The following is an 18,098-nucleotide window of genomic DNA, read 5'->3' on the forward strand; positions in this document are numbered from 1 at the left end:
CTGGGTAGTTACTCCCTCCCATAATGCATAGCATTATGCATGTCTGAAAGGAAGTATATTTCACATTATAGAATACTAAGGCAATTAATGTGAAGTCATACAAGTAACCTAGTAATGAAGCTACTTCATACTAACTGTTTGCTTTCCCTTGGACAAAGGATCAAACAAGAATAAAATTTTGGGTAAGTACATAGTTTACACATATGAACTACTGTGCACAAATTTGGTCACCTGAGACAAGGTGGTTTCTATTGTGTGTGGAATGATAAGTACGAGGATAGATTGAAGGAGTGCAATTTGCTGAGTTTGGTGGTTTAGGAGGAAGGGAGGATATGATTGAGACATAAATTGGTAAAGTGTTACTACTGGATTAATGTGGATGAGGATTTTCCTAGAATGGGACAGACAGGGAGAGGATGGATAGTAGTTTTCTTGCATGAAGAGTGGTAGGAGATTGGAATGCATTGTCTGAAAATGTGGTGAGCGCATAGATGGTAAATATGTTTAAGTCATGGTATGATCAGCCATGGGGATGACAGTGGGATCTACCATGATGAGTCTTTGGACTCCATGGAAGTATGATGATAACAACAATCATAAACATGGTTATTAAGATAGAATATGTGCAATAACTCTTGTCTATATAGATATTTGGTTGTAATAGTAACAATAATTTTGTAACTCTGTATCACAATAAATATTAAATAGTTTAATCAGGTAATGGCAAGGTTTTAAGCTGTAGATAATATCATTATTAGCAATTGAAAATGATATCCTTAAAATATTAAAACATTTACTTGCCTTGATGATGGAATGTTCTTTGCAGAAGAAATAGATGTAATATGAGGAGAGGAGAAAGTACTTTCCTTTTGATCCTTATTTAACATCTCTTTCTGACTGAATTTAAATGCATCTGTACCAACGGATGGGCAAGAATACCTCTTATATTGTGATTTAGTACCTAAATAAAAGCATTTGTGCTATTTTGTTGAGAATGTTTTAACAGAATCTAGCCAATCAATTCATAACTGTAATGTAAATACATTCATTAAGAAGAAAACTGCAATTTACAAGGAAAACAAAGACTTAATTGATTCATGTATGTCAAAATTTTGTTATGATATTTTTCATGTGATCAGATACTATTAAAGGTAAAATAAAGAAAAAAAAAAAATTAGCTGCCAATACAAACTGCAAGTAAAGCTGGTGAATGGAGTCAATTTTTTAATTTTCAACTGGCCTATGCTGTAAAGTTATTACATAATTGGCTGGTGAAATGTGACTAAAAATGTCACAAAAAGTCTGTTCTAGTTTGAGCTACCCAATGCTTTCAAAAAACAACAATTGATAAACTCCATTTGATAAGATCCTGTCTGCTATGATGTTAAATTTTGCCAACATCTTTTTTTCTTGAAATGAAATATTACAGGGAAGATATATAAGAGAAAGTTATATATCTTTCTCTGTTGTAAGAGTCACATATAAACCAAACTATATTCTTAGCCCACCTCTCCACACACACACACACACACACACACACACACAACAGTACTAACCTTATTAAATGAGCATTACTATATATGGTAATATATCAATTCTTGTATATTACCACATGTAATATACTGTACATTAAGTGGAAATAGCTATTGCACATCTACTGTGGAATATGTACATTGCTGTCATCACACATAGCCTTATTGCTATGTAAGGGAAACATACTCCTAGAGTCAGCTATACATATTTATGCTACTGTTAGTATGTCGTCATCATCAATTTCCTGATATCTATCAAGAGGTGTTCAGACTACTAAGAGAGCACTACATTATTAAGTTTATTTTCTTATTAATCTGCTATCGACAATTTTCCTCCAAATCAGTCTATTACTTGTGAGCACTCCATTATTGTCATATCTAACATTTCTTGCTTCTAAGGCACTTCTGACTGAATCAATCCATCTAGACCTTGGTATTCCTCTGGGCCGCTTTCCTGCCATCTTGGCATAAAAACACCTGTTTTTCTGATCTTTCCTCGCCCATTCTATTTAAGTGGCCATACCACCTTAGATGTTTCATTCTAAAACAGAGATGTTCAATACCAATTTCAACTTCTTCATTTACACTAATGTGTAGATGAAGTGCAGTAGGTCCCTACTGCACTTCATCTGCTGAATTTCTTATCCACAACTACCATTACATTTTGTATTGACTAAAAAATCTAGTTTCCCTGATTTTCTACTTCCATCATCACTCCATTCAAGTGCAAACATCAATCTTATATAAGTCCTTTTGTGCATCAAATTCACTCCACACATCCCACAAACTGCACATCATTCCTCTGCACAATTTATGCCCTGGTTCATTTGCAATTCTGGCCCTTCTTTTCAACTCACCTCCATCAAAATGACTGTGGAAATAGATTAACTATCTTTACTCTCTCTCTCTCTCTTTTGCTACTCTCAGAAACCCTTTCATGCATTCTCTCATACCATACTCATCAACTTTCAAATCATTTGTATCTGTCAAAACATTGAACTATTTCACTTTATCTTTCTGCACCCAAAAATTTCACTAATATTATTAATCTATACATCTGGGAAGCACAGTTTCATCCCACTTGTCAAGCATTCCTCTTATCATGAAAGTATTGTACATAATTCTCTGCTTGCTCTTCCCTTCTGGATTAGTCAGACATTCATTTCTCTTCCTTCACACCATTCATTCCTGTTCTTCTCAGTAGTACCATTCTCTAGATGTTGGTGCAATTGTTCATGTTTCATTACATTATGTTGGTCACTTTTACTCCCTCAAATAACATTCCTATCATCCATCCCTCACATTTTCAAACCTCTTCTCCGTTACCTCTTCACAGCGTCACTCTCAATCTTCTGATATGACCTGCACTTCTGGCACTCACTTTCAGAACACTTCTTGCAACTCACGTTTTCAAAATCAAATCCACTCACTCTTGGTAATGAGTACATTTCACAGATGCTACAACATATACAAAATTGCTCAAAGTTGACAGCAATAGTTTGTTGCAACTTTCTTTGCGAGCTGCATTATTTGTATATCAAAAAACATGCTGCAACAATTTAAGAAATAACACAGGTACACTAAGATGTGTTGGAAAAGGTGGCTGAATTTCAGGAATGGTTTTTCCCATATATTTACATGTTATACCAGATGTATTCTCAACTAATACCAGGAAACCATTGAAAGTGATAAATAATCAAAACTATTACAGTGCTAATATATTATAATATTTACTTTTAAAACAAAATTAACATCGTTCTTATAAATATTTTACTATACAGTGGGTGTGTTCAATTACTTGATTATCAGTTGTGAGGAGAAAAGAGGGCTGTTAGATAACTTGAGATAGATCGCATTACTTGAAATGGTTGAATGATATACTGTATAACTAAATTATCAATCTGTTAATAACTTATAATTTTAATTTAAAGCTAGGATTTTATGAAAACTCTTGGTGTACTTCTATTCTCAGCTGCATAAAATTTCTGTTTTAAAGCAATTGTATCCACAAAAAAAGTTCAAGGTAGAATGGGGTGGGAAGTATGCCTGAAGTATAGACAACATCTTTGCTATTTGGCCACATGGCCCACAGGCTCTTTTCAACTTTTTTTTTACAGTTCCTTGATGATATCCATCCCCAAATTACTTTTCCTGCTGAAAAGGAAAAAGAAGGGAATGCTGGCCTTCTTAGATACCTTAGTTACAAGGCAACTGGATGGGTTCCTCACATGTCCAGTCTAGTGGAATCCTAAACACACAGGTAAATACTTATATGCTACTTCATATATCATCATCATCTTGTCCAGAAATCTGGAATTTTCAAAACTTTAGCTTCCACGGCAAAGCAAATTTTGTCCTTGGGACTTGCAATACATCTGGAAGAATAAGCACCATGAAAACAGAATGCTTTCAACAAGAAAATCCTTGCTAAACTCCTTAAGAATAACAGCAATCTCTCTCCCTCACTTACCCATCCAGACTGTATATACTCCAATATCCCTATTCTACATTAAAGGCAAAACATATAAACTGGGCTCACTCCAAAAACAACACAAAATCCAAACAGTCTACAAACCTCTGGACAAAGTCTTCACTTCCTTAAGACAAATCAAGGACTGCCATGAAACTATCTCCTTCCTAGGTGTCTATAGTATCCCTTGTCAATATGAGATCTAGTATTTTGGACAGACAGAATGGACCCCCATGGAAAGAAGAAAAGAACATAAAAAATATATTCAGTATAGATAACCAAAAAGCAGATTAGCACATGTCTGGAATGAAGACCATTTCATTAGGTGGAAGAAAGTGAAGCTACTACCCACTGCTAATATACCTACCAGATAGCAAATCTGCAATGTAATGCACTAGTCTAATATCCAATCCCCCATCCATTCTTGTTTGACTATCAGCTTATCTAACAACAAAACTTTGCAAAAATCTAAGTATACCACTGTGTATCCATCTTGTTTGTCCAATGAAGCCGTTACCTTATTGTACTAAGTAGATTACTAAAACATGACCTTCCTTTAGCAAATCCATGCTGTCCATCAAAGATAATACCATTGTTGTCAACCCAATTCTGGATCCTGGTTCTCACCAGTCTCTCCAACACATTAGATTACAAAGCTGCTGAACACTGTGAAAAGCAGGAATAGGAAGGCTATTATTTCCGCTTAATAAGGCCAAATTTGTACACATATCTGGTCACCTAGATTCCAAAGAGATGAAGAGGTAGTGGAGAGTATTCATAGGTGAGTGACAAAGATTGTGGTAGGTCTATGGAATGCTCCCTATGAGAACAGACTGAAGGTCTGTGGAGTCCAAACACTAGGAAATCGTATAAGTGTGGTCAGTAAGAATTATTAGGACTAGGTTTTTTGCTTGGAAGGTTTGTAACGAATGGAATGGGTTACCAGAGGTGGTTATGATTGTTTCGTCATGAATGAGTTCAGTAAAAGGTATGATAGTTCAAGTGCGAATAATGAGTTTCCTGCAATGAGTCTTCTGACTCCATGGAGATACCTATATAATAATAATAATAATAAAATATATTACCCACAAGAAGACAAAGATAGTAATATGAAGAAATTATAAGAAGATAAGATCCTCTCAAAGAAAGTTTTAAAATTTGAGTTAGCCAATCTCTTATGGAGGTAGGCAGCAGGTTTTTTTGAAAACTTGTTTTTCATCCTAGTAGTGTAGAGAGTGGCTTGGGAGTTGAGTGCTCTTTTGTGATGCGTCCTTGGTCTCCTTAGAGTTGCCACACAATAATAACAAGTAAAATTGTCAACTTAATACACAAAAAAAGGATCTAAGTGATTTCGTTTTTTTCTTGAAAAATAAAAAGTATCCTTACTCTTTATTATTAAAAATAAATTTTTACCTTTATTATTACTATTTCTGGAAGGACTAGATGGTGATGAGATCCTGGGTGTAGTTGCATTTTTTTTAGTTTCTTTACTTCGTGACTGTTTTGGCAGAGTGCTACCTGAGCGAAGGAGTATCAAAATTATGGCTTTATTAATAGTTTTATATGAAATTTTCAATGAATATTCAAATAGCACCTTACCAACTGTTCATATAGGTCTACTGTTGTTATTAAAAACTTATAATATATAAGTATACAAACTAAAAACATATTTTATATTATACCTGACAAGAAATTATATTCTTGTTTTAATCCGTATCCAAGCGTAAGCAAACAAAGTTTGCACATGAAGTATCTTCATAACAAATCTTCTTGTATATAGAGGCTGCATGCTGTGCATTATGCACAGCATGCACACACAGCCTCTATATTGATATGCATTATGCAAATTAAGGATTCACCAACAGTTCTCATCAAGTATATTAAAAGCATACTTGATTTTTGCATAAAGTCAAAGATGTCAAATATGTTTCAATATATTTTTCTTAATTGTTTTCCCAACTTCCACTTACCATGAAGGATAAGTTTAACAAACAATAGCACTGAATGAATGTAGTTTTATGTCATAGAGTAAATCACATTTAATTTAAGCTTTATTTAAACTGATATAAAGTGGATCTCATTCCCTGCTATTTGGTACTATCAATGTTAGAAGCAGGAATGAAAAAGAAATGGAACTAGCAAAAGAATTGGATAAGTACCAGATTGATATAACCTGACTGAAAGAAAACAAAAACAGGGTAAGATCTTTTTAAATAATAAACACAAAATGTTATATTCAGACAATAACAATCAGGGAAAAGGAGTAGTTAGTATTCAACAATAAATACAAGGATCTTCTTGAATGGAAGACAATATTAAGTAGACTGATGTGGGAAAATATCAGAATGGGGAACTGGACAATGAGGCTTATTTGTGTCCTGTCATTTGGCCATCCTGTTAGGTATCTATCCAGATATTGAATGAACAGAGATGGACTGACAATTCGAGATTTAGCCAATGAAATTTAATTCTTACAACATGCAGAATTTCATGCCAGCTCAGACATCACCTGGTTAAATAATGCCCCTGCTGTTTTCATCAGGGAACCAGAGCAAGCACTGCAAAGTCAGTTACTGGAACAAATCCCAACTCAACATCAACAGAGTTCAAGATTGGTACTATCAATATAAGAAGCATCAGTGGACAAGAAATGGAATTAACGGAAGAACTGGATAAGTACCACATCGATATAACAGCCTGGCTAGCCAGGTGGTTAGTGTATCACTCTCCAGCCAAAAGGCTGCGGGTTCAAATCCCACTGTGGGCATGGATGTTTGTGATTGTCTGTGGAAATAATAGTGGTGGTGGTAGATGGCATTGGTGTAGTTGTGGTCAGTTGGTGAATTGAGTGGTGGAGACAGAGTTGTAGAGCAGATTCCCTCCATCGATGAATCTTGGACTCCCTGGAGGTGTCAAATAATAATAATAATAATAATTAACATCTCCAATTTTGATATCAGGTTTAATACCACTTTCCTTCATAATGTGACCAATATAGATAATGAACAACAGATGGGATAATGTATATCCTTGTCTGACACCAGATTCAACATTAAACCATCTTTCTGTACTTCCTTCATTTCTAACTGCTGACTTACAACTCAAATAAAGACTAAGTATTGCTTGATATAATGTGGTGGGCGGTAGATGGCATTGGCGTGGTTAGTTGTAGTTGGTGGATGGAGTGGTGGAGATAGACAGCTGTAGAGTAGATACCCTCTGTCGATGAGTTTTTGGACTCCTTGGAGGGGAGTCCAAAAACTCATTAGTATTACCTGACAAAACTGTCAGATAATACTAATAATGCCCCGTTGACAGCATATAACTGTAGTGTTTTGTATAGCTTCTCTCTCTCTCTCTCGGCACCTTGTCATATGCTTTTTCCAGATCTACAAAACTTAAATACAGATCTTTGTTATATTCCCATGATTTCTCGACTATTTGTAAAAATCTGATCCTGACAGCCTCTATTTGGACTGAATCCGGCTTGTTTTTTTACCAAGCTTCACTTCCACAATCCTTCTCAACCATTTCTCAAGTATACTTGTATAAATCTTACTAGGAATACTCAGTAGAGAAATACTTCTAATTCTCACATTCAGTTTTATTTTCCTTTTTATATATGGTGTTATGAGAGCTCAACTCCAATCGTCTGGAATTCATCCCTCTGTCCAGGCTTTCTGAATTATGTGCAGTGCAGCCACTGTAAAACTTTTATACCTCCATACTTGAATATTTCTGGTTGAATATCATCTACTCCAGCTGCTTTTCCACATTTCAGGCTTTTGATCGCGCTTTCTACTTCAAGTATGGATATCTATTCACGATTGCATGTTTGGTCAGTGTTTTTTACCACTGTGCTGTCACTGATTGTTTCATTTAACAATTTTTTGAAGTAATTACTCCATACTTCAAGGATATCTTTTACTCCCGTTTTCATGTCGCCTTTATCATCTCTAACTCCTTTTACAGCACTCTTTCCTCCATTTCTAAGCTTCTTCAACAACTTCCAGAATATCTTACCACCTTTTTGATATTTTATTTTCTATGTTCTTACGAAAGTCGTTTTACACAGTGTTTAGCTTTCTTACGTTTGTCTCTGTATTCTCTAAGAGAAGAAGCTGACTTAATTTGCCAGGAACTTTTGATATGCTTTCTTTTTTTCCTTCACTGCCTCTAACTGCCTGTGTCCACCATGGAGTTCTGTTATTCTATCCTTGCAGACAACCTCACAAAATGCCTCTTTGGCTGAATCAATCAATGTTTTCTTCAGGGTTTGCCACTGAATCTCCAACGTTGGTTCCTGTTCAAACTTTTTAATTTTTTCTTGAATAATGTTTGTGCATTTTAGTCTACTGCTCAACTTTTATTCACTTTAAAACTTTCCTACAATATAAAATTCAATTTTATCCTGCTCAAGACTAAATGGTGATCACTTCCAATTTCATATCCTCTGTACACTCTAGTGTCCTGCAACAGAGAGAAAACATTACTATCAACAATAACATAGTCAATGAGACTTTTCTTATTCCTTGCCTCTTCTCTCCATGTGAATTTGTGCACATTTTATATTGGAACATGGTGTTAGTAATAACCAGTCCATGTCCTGAGGAGAAATCCAACAGGTATTTGCCATTATCATTAGCTTTGCTCTTTTATCCAAATTTTCCCAAAACATTTTTGTATGCCTGACAATCATTTTCCACTCTGCTATTTAGATCCCCCAACAAGGACCAACTTTTCCTTTTTCATTGTGTCAGTTGCTTTTTCTAAAGCATCAAAAAATTCCTCCAGTTCTACTTTAGGAGCCTTCTGTGGGACAAATAAGTCTCATTGTCCCATTCATAGTCTCATATAAGTCTCATTCATACGCACAAATAAGTCTCATTGTCCAGTTCCCCCCATTCTGCTATTTGCCCACATCACTCTACTTTTACACTTTTTCTTGAATGGCAAGCAATATTAGCTTCATATTTTGTGTTCAATAATTTAGCTACACCTTCTTTTCCCTGACTGTCATTGCCTAAACAGAACATTTTGTATTTATTGCTCAGAAAAATCTCACCAGATTTTGTCTTTTTCGATCTGGTACTTATCCAATTCTTCAGCTAGCTCCATTTCTTTGTCATTCAGGCTTCTTATGTTGATAGTACCGATCTTGAACTCTGGTGATGAGTTGGGGTGTGTTTCAGGATTTGTGCCAGTAGCTGACTTTTTGCTGTTTACCCTGGTTCCCTGGTGAAGACAATGGGGCCTTATTTAACCGGGCAATGCTCCAGCCAACATGAAATTCTGTCATGTTGTACCATAATTTTTTTATTTGGTTTAAGTCAATAAGAATACAATTTGCCAGCCCTTCCTCGTTCGTTAGGTATCTACCCTGGATACCTAATAGGGTGCATAACAAGAAGGTGAGGATTGGACATTAAGTCAGAAGTCCTGGTCAGTTCTCTGCATTCCTTTGAAGGCTATGTGGAGGTCTCCTCTCAGCTATACAGCTTTGACCCTTAAGCACCCCTAGCAAAGATAATAATAATAATGGTAAATACTTGTTGGAGATTTGCTCAGGACATAGACTAGTTATTACTAAACCTACTGTATATTATCGTGTATAATGAGAAAAATTTATGGTAAAAAATACTACTTAAAGTTAGGGGTTTGCATTATATGCGGATCCTAAAAAATATAACATCTTATTAGACTTGCACACACAATATATACTACCCTATGCAACTAAATCTATTTGACCCGCTTGCATTCGGCGACCGTGTGCGCATCGTATCTGCGCATAAAGCCAGTAATGTAAGTAGTGCTAATGATAGAGCACAGTTAGGTATATCGGTTTAACCAGAGTTCATTTTAAATATTATTAGTTAAACAAACCTAGCCTGAAAATGAGCCAACAGAAACGTAAACGTTCATCTTTTGAAGCAGGATTTACATTGCGTGTTGTGCAGGTTGCAGAAGAACATAATAACAGTGTTGCTATGAGAGAATTTGATGTAGCAGAGAGTAATATTAGACTTTGGCATAAGCAAAAAGACAGTCTTGAAAAAATCCCTAAAACGAAACGTGCCCGTCGTGGAGATGTAGCATCCTTTCCAGAACTCGAAGAAAAGCTAAATGAATGGATTTTGATGCAACGGCAAGATGGCATTATAGTAACAAGAAATGCAATTCGTTTTCGAGCTGTACAACTCAAGAATGGTAAATTCACGGACACACCAGGTATTTCATCTTTTCTTGCTTCGCCTGGGTGGTGCAACAGATTTATGGAACGCAAAGCATTAACATTACAACACTGAACAAAAATTGCGCAGAAGTTACAAAAGCAGCTTGAAGAAAAAGTGCAGTCCTTCCATAAATTTATCATAAAATTACGGAAGTGTCACGGATATGAACTTTCCCAAATTGGCAATATGGATAAGACACCCATGTACTTTGATATGCCTGGGAATCGAACAGTAAACTCAGTTGGTGAAAAGGGTGTCTTCATAAAAACAACAGGACATGAAAAAACGCATTTTACCATTGTTCTAGCATGCATGGCAGATGGAACCAAATTAAAGCCGACAGTGATATTTAAAAGGAAGAAAATTCTGAAGCATATGAAATTTCACCAGGTGTAATTGTTCGCGCCAATCAGAAATGTTGGCTGGATGAAGTAGGTGTACAATTGTGGCTGGATCAAGTATGGAACATACGTCCAGGTAACTTGTTACGTCAACAAAGCATGCTAGTCTGGGATATGTTCCGGGCGCATTTAATGGAGGCAAGCAAAGAGAAAGCACATGAGCTACATACAGATCTAGCAGTCATACTGGGTGGTCTAACTTCCGTTTTGCAGCCACTTGATGTCAGCTTGAATAAGCCGTTTAAAGATCACTTACGGAAAAATGGAGAGAATGGATGTCATCTGGTTTGGTGAAGATGACAAAGGGTGGAAATTTTCAGAAGCGTGAGATCACCCTAGTCACCAGCTGGGTTAAACAAGCATGGGATTCGATACCATCTGAAATGATTCAACGCTCATTTCTTAAATGTGGAATAAGTAATTCAATGGATGGATCCGAAGATCACGTCATATACGAAAGCGAGGATGACGCACAACAAAATGGAGAGCATGAAGACGATGAGGACAACTGCTATACTGATGACACAATCCCTACAGATGAATTTATAAATGAAATGTCTGATGACTCAAAAGATGAAGAATTTAAAGGATTTTGACATTTTGCTTTAAAATAAATATTTCTTTCGTTAATTCATATTGTATTATTTATAATGTTATAGAACAAGATTAACAGATTGCATTATACATGGACATGGCATTTTAGGGTTAGTTTTCAAATAAAATTTCTAGTTCGCATTATACGTGAAAATATACGGTATTTTCCAACATAAAAATAAAAAATATGCACAAATTCACATGGAGAAAACATACAGAAATAAAAAAAAAAACTGGCTCATTGATTATATTATAGTTGATAGCAATATTTTCCCACTAGTTCAGGACACAAGAGTATACAGAGGATTTGAAATATGAAGTGATCACTACTTAATATTGGGAAGGATAAAATTGAATTTCATACTGAAAAGAAGTGTCTGTAACAAAGTTTTAAAACAAATCAAAATCGAGCAACTTTCAGGTGAAATGTAAACTGAAATACACAAACATCATTCATGAAAAAATAAAAGAGTTTGAAAGCAAGAACCAAATCTTAGAGATCCAGTGGTAAATGGTGAAGAAAACATTGATTCAGCCAGAGAGGCATGTGATGAACTTGTCTGAAGGACAGAAAAAAATCAGAACCCCATGGTGGACTCAGGAAGTTAAAGAGCCAGTCAAGGAAAAGACGAAAGCATATTAAAAGTTTCTGGCAAATAAGTCAGTTTGTGCCCTCGTTTGAATGCATGCCCACGGCAGGATTTGAATCCGCAGCCTTTTGCCTGGATAGCGGATACACTAACCACTCAGCCAACCAGGCTAGCAAATATAGAAGTATAAGTTTTACAGTGGCTGCACTGCATAATTCAGAAGATCTGGTGAGAGAGAATCAAATTCCAGACAGAGTTTTCATAGCACCCATCTATAAAAAGGGAAATAAAACTTAATGTTATAACTGGTAATTAGTTTACGGAATTAACAACGCAAATGAAGTATATTAATTAAAGGTAACTTTAATGAATCACTTCTATATTTCGGCAACGTCACATTGCCATCTTCAGGAACATAAAGATATGGTATGTGCACGTAGGCACTAACACAAAGCAAATGAGGAAGAAAGCAAGAAACTAATATTGTTCCTAAAGTCCTAATGGTGCCCTCTTGCAGGCTAATTTGGAAGTCTTGGCTGTTGGGCTGAAGTTCTCATAATGTAAGTCTCCCAAATTTGGGGTAGTTTCATGCACCCAAATTTGTTGAGGTTAGGAACGTTTTTTAGAGCTGCTGAAGATTCTTTGAATAATCTTTCGTATTTAAACTTGCTGCGATGAATTATTTTTGTTTTTTTCCAACGAATTTTATGGTGGGTATCTAAGGCATGGTCTGCCAGCCCAGAGCGGCTGTACTGGTGAAACCGGATGTAGTCTTTGTGTTCTGAAATCCTGATATTAGTTGTTCTGCCTGTTTGGCCAAAGTAGGACAATTTGCAGCTGCAAGGGACCTGGTATACACCAGGTAGGTCTAGGGGAAAGTGGTTGGTCTTTGGTAGAGCGGATAAGGGATGCCAACTTTTTATATGGTCTGTAACAGGAAGTAAGGTCATATTTTTTGAGGATATTGGTTATTTTCTCAGAGGTGCCCTGGATGTAGGGGATGGTGATAGACTTGGTGTAATCTTTATTGTGGAGGGGGGTTGTGGTTTACTGGTTTTAGTATTTTTTGGATTTTTTTGGGGTTATAGCCATTGGCTAAGAAAGTGTTGAGGATGTGGTTTAGTTCAGTAGTCAGGGCCTTGTCATCTGAGCAGATTAATTTTACCCTGTTATATAGTGTTTATATAACCCCATATTGTTGTGAGGGGGGGGATTGCTGGTGAATGTATCGGCCAGTATGGGTGGGTTTTCTGTAAACAATCCCACCAGCAATCCCCTCACAACAATATGGGGTTATAAAAACACTATATAACAGGGTAAAATTAATCTGCTCAGATGACAAGGCCCTGACTACTGAACTAAACCACATCCTCAACACTTTCTTAGCCAATGGCTATAACCCCAAAAAAAATCCAAAAAATACTAAAACCAGTAAACCACAACCCCCCTCCCCCCCTCCACAATAAAGATGGCAGGTGATGTAGAATTTAATTAATGGAAAGAGTTAAGAAGAGCCCTTATTATGCGTTACAAATAGATGAGACTACTGATGTTACAAGTGATGCGCACTTAATATTCTACGTAAGATATGCGCATGGTAACAACATTCATGATGATATTCTGTTTTGTAGAACTTTGCCATCCCGAACAACTGGAGAAGAAATATTTCACACTCTCAATTACATAATACACAAAGGGATCCTGTGGGAAAAATGTATATGCTTCTGTTCGGATGGAGCTCGCGGCCTTACAGGCAAGCATAGTGGGGTTTTTCTATGGTCAAGGAAGTAGCTCCTGATATGAATTGAGTACATTTCATACATAGTTAACACTTGTTTCATACTAGTGTTAGCCTCCAAAGGAATGCTACCAGAATTTAAAACTGTACTATATAACGCTATAAAGCTAGTTAATATTATTAAAGCTCAACCTTTAAATAACAGGTTATTTTCAACACTCTGTGATGAAATGGGCAGTGAATATATACAATTTTTGCTTCATTCCGAAATTCACTGGCTATCCAGGGGCAAAGTACTAACAAGGTTATTTCAATTAAGGAACAAAGTTTTATTATTTGTTAATGAACGTAATTCTGATTTTGCATCACTCCTTGTTGACGAGGCATGGTTATCAACACTATCCTATCTTTCAGAGATTTTTTCGAAATTAAATGAACTAAATCTCTCCCTTCAGGGAAATTCTTTAACTGTTCTTGATGCCTACGACAAAATAAAGGCATTCGAGAAAAAACTGGTTTATGGATTAATTATGTAAAAGACAGACAATTTGCACCTTTTCCAACATTGGAATCCTTTTTAGTGGAAAAAAATATTTTTGTTGATTCTGAGTTTCTGGAAAGGGTTTGTGACCACCTCAAAAATCTGAAACGGAATTTTGAAACATATTTTTCGAATAACTTTTATAAGAAATTTCTGTGGGTTTGCGATCCATTTCAGACTTGCAGTCACGAGAATGACCTTTCGTTATCGAAAAAAAGAACAGTTGAGTTTTCAAGTGACAGAGGACTTAAAATGCAATTCCGTGATCTTGGTTTGGCTTGATTTTGGATCTCGCCTTCAGTGAGAAGTAAGTTTTTCCGAATTATCTGAAGAAGCATTGAAAATTGTCATGCAGTTCTCTACAACCTATCTTTGTGAGAAAGGATTATCGCTCCTTCAAATAAAAACAAAATACAGAAATCATCTTCGTGTGTACCGATCTTTGAAGTCGACCAATATCGAGCCAGATATCCAGCAACTCTGCAAGGGCCGAGAAGCTCAACCATCTTATTAAAAGTAAGAAGTAGTAACATAATAAGATCATATTATTTATTTGTTTAATAAAAATTAAAACTTTGTTCAATTATGATACACCTTTAATCGTTTACTTCCAATTTAATTAATTATGTTTCCATATGTAATCAAAACATGCTTTTAGATTTATTATGTTATAAATGGCACAGTTTTTCCAAAATGTTGGTAATTCCTACTTAGGTTTTTAAAAAAATTACGAAAAGCCAAAATGACATATAGGGAAATAAATTAAAAACACTATGTTTATTTTTGAAGTAAAACTTTAATTCCAACATTCTAAAATTTTATTTTTCTTGCTTTTCTGTTCGCAAAATCGTCGATGACATTGTCTAAGTCTATTTCATCACTCAATTGTTGTTTTATAGACAGTACGGCAAGATTTCTTAAATGCCAAAAACGTGCCGCATGGGGCAGATCACCCCCCCCCTCTCCCCAGCTACGCCTCTGTAACTTAGTGGTCCATAGAATTGTTTTCAGCATTTTACTGGTCCTTGGCCTTAGAAAGGTTGAGAAATGCTGATCTAGATGATGTCTTTGAGACATCACAAGAATTCAAGTGTGCAACTTTATTCCTTCATGAAAACAGTTTCCTTCAAACACAATTCACTTATCACAACCTTTCGCCTTTTATCCTGTTCAGTGCTGTTTGAGTAAAAAGTGTACTCACTTTCTACTCAGATTCATCAGTTATACAAATTGTCACAAGCTGATTCATCTGAATTTGCTGTTGTAATATTCAAAAATAGTGCTTGTCCTTAGGTTTTGGGCACTAGTATGGTTGAGAAATCTTAGGAATATAACAAGGATTTGTATTTAATTTTTGCACATCTGAAAAAGGCATATGACAAGGTGCCAATAAGAAAGCTCTTGAAATCACTACAGTTATATTGTGTAATACATAGTTTCTCTTTAATCTGTAAGTCATCAGTTAGAATTGAAGGAAGTAATGGAAGATGACTTGATAAAATCAGGTGGGTGACAAAGGTGTGCACATTATCTCCACTGTTATTCATTATCTATATGGATCACATTATGAAGGAAAGTGGCATTAAATCTGATCTCAATATTGGTGATGTTAATACTTCTGAATACAGTACAAGCCTGCAAGATTCGTGACCTAAATTGAATGATTGTTGTAATAAATTCACTATGAAAATAGGCAGAAACATTGAAAATATCAACTGTATCTTGAATGGAGAACCTATAGAAGGAGTAAAACATTTCAGCTATTCACGCACAATTTTTAGTGAAGGTGACAAATTGCATATGGAATTAGACAATAGAATTAGCTAAGGTGGTATATGGTAGGGAATCAGCTAAATAAATTTATATGGAATAAGAAAGAAATCAAGGAAATCACTAAATTAGCTGTATCCTTTGTTCAAAAACCAATTTTAATTTATGGATCTGAGAGCTGGGTTAGAAATAAAACACTTGATCAAAGACTGGGAACCACATATATGAGAGCTCTTAAAAAAGATAAGGGGAGTGAACAGATAGCATTAACAGCAGTATTGACTTAAAAAATTAGGACATTAGAAAAGAACTTTCCATTGTTAGCATTCAGGAATGTGTTAGGAGAGCTAATCTCTGATGGTATGGTCACTTAAACAGGATGGAAGAGGAAAGATTAACAAAACAAGTGTTCCTAGGTTGGCAGAAAAAAGATGTAGAGGAAGACCAAGATGTAGGTGGATTGATACAGTAAAAGTGCCTTAGAAGACAGAAATATGAGATCTGATAATGTTGGAGCCTTGACAGATAACCAAAGTATTGTTTAACCCTACCAACAATTTTCCTCCAATTAATTTGGAGGAAAATTGTTGGTAGGGTTAGAAATAAAACTAGCAATGGTGTAACGTTTCATGTAATATCATAATATCCTGTACACCACCTGAGGATACATATTAGGAATTTGTATATAATGTATTTTGCTTACTGTAACATGAGCATGATTCAAGGCAAAAGAATTGGTTACAACAGTCAAAATATGAACACAAGAAGGAGTCAAACAGCATGAGTTTACTTCTGCAGGTCTCAGTTGAAGTTGAGTGAACAGAAGAAAACACTATTTAAGTTCCAGGGAATATGCAATCAAATTTAAATCCACTGTAGTACAATATCTTTGTCTGATCCCAATGATCTCTGTATAATGTCAATGGCATGAGAAGCAAGGCCTGAACCCTCTGATTCTAGAAATCTTATGTAGTTTTGGTGTTCTTGGATTGTGATCTTAGCAGAATGATCAGTCTGCCCAAAAGTTATGAACAGGATTCTTGATAAATACCAGGTAAGGAAAGTAGAGGCAATTTATTTTTAGTAGATGATAAGAAACAAGATAACTTTCATCCTGATTTGAAAGTAGTGCACAGATTGTATTTGCAGAAGGTGAAGGAAAATTACTAACTTTCCTTTAATGAATCCTTCCTGGTGTAAGAAGGATTGCTTGAAGCCTTTTAAGGTAGGCCTTTTTGAAAAACAAAATGTGCATGCTCTAGATACAAGGCTTTTGATAACACCTGTCTTTCGTGAAAGAATGATGATGTGAAGCTGGGTGGGTATTCAATATGGAAAATTCAATATTGCCTGTACAGTTAACAGATCATGAAGGTATAGAGAAAGGGAAGACTGTTGCTAGATTCCTGCTTAATAGTGAACTTGATGTGGGTGTATAAGGTATTTATTCTGTCCAAAAACTGAAGTAATTCTGTTTTAGAATGGGACTAGCCTGCAAATATATGAACAAACTGTGGCCAGATACAAGGTTGATGAAAAAAGTGTTAAAAAGTTGGCTTTCCAAATGTTCCATGAAAGTAATCAGCTAAAACAGATGAGATAGGACTGCTCATAGCTGTGCCTTCTATTTGCTTATACAATTTATTATGCCATGTGAAGTTCCTGCATTGATGTAATATTTAATTTATCATCATCATCAAGAAAATTACTAATTCTGTGTATCACCTTAATTCCACTGACCAGTCACATTCCATTTGAAACAGTATTAATTAGATATTAATTCAATGTCATAAACATAAATATTTTAATTTACCTCAAATAAATATATTTCACCTTCAAAGGGTTGCCTAGGTGATTGTGAGTGCGTTGCTAATGAATGAGTTCAAGAAGAGATATAGGTATTGTGTGAACAGTGGTCAGAGTAGATCTTCCACAACGAGTCTTTGACTTCATGGAGATGTTCGAGAAATAATAATAATAATATTATGTTTCCATATATAATTATATTTAATTGTGATTTGTCTGGACTCAATGTTTTTGTTTGTTTGTTTACTTTGGTGCACATGGAAAGCTATATCAAATAGATGAAAGAATTAACTTCAGAATGGCAATTATAATTTCTCAATGATTTCTCAATTGACATTTACTATAGCAAATATCCTTTCCACAGGTATTTCAGGTGAGTGTTATAAAACTGTTTGCTATAGTGAGTAGACTGAATGAAAGTGA

At 35.5% G+C, this 18,098-nt stretch overlaps 1 protein-coding gene across 1 annotated transcript in view; it reads right to left on the bottom strand.

Annotated features, from left to right (window-relative positions):
- Positions 1-776: 776 nt before the first annotated feature.
- LOC150097639 (uncharacterized) overlaps positions 777-18,098 on the bottom strand; it is a 64,609-nt gene continuing 47,287 nt past the window's right edge. The window contains exons 6-7 of the mRNA XM_090406963.1: positions 5,416-5,520; positions 777-961 (exon numbers count right to left, since the gene is read on the bottom strand). Coding sequence (XP_090263089.1) covers positions 777-961; positions 5,416-5,520 — 290 coding nt within the window. The remainder of the gene's footprint in view (positions 962-5,415; positions 5,521-18,098) is intronic.

Source organism: Typopeltis vanoorti, chromosome 17 (genome assembly GCF_054136105.1).
Source record: "Typopeltis vanoorti isolate ZY-2024b chromosome 17, IOZ_Tvanoo_1.0, whole genome shotgun sequence".
NCBI classification, from domain to species: domain Eukaryota; kingdom Metazoa; phylum Arthropoda; class Arachnida; order Uropygi; family Thelyphonidae; genus Typopeltis; species Typopeltis vanoorti.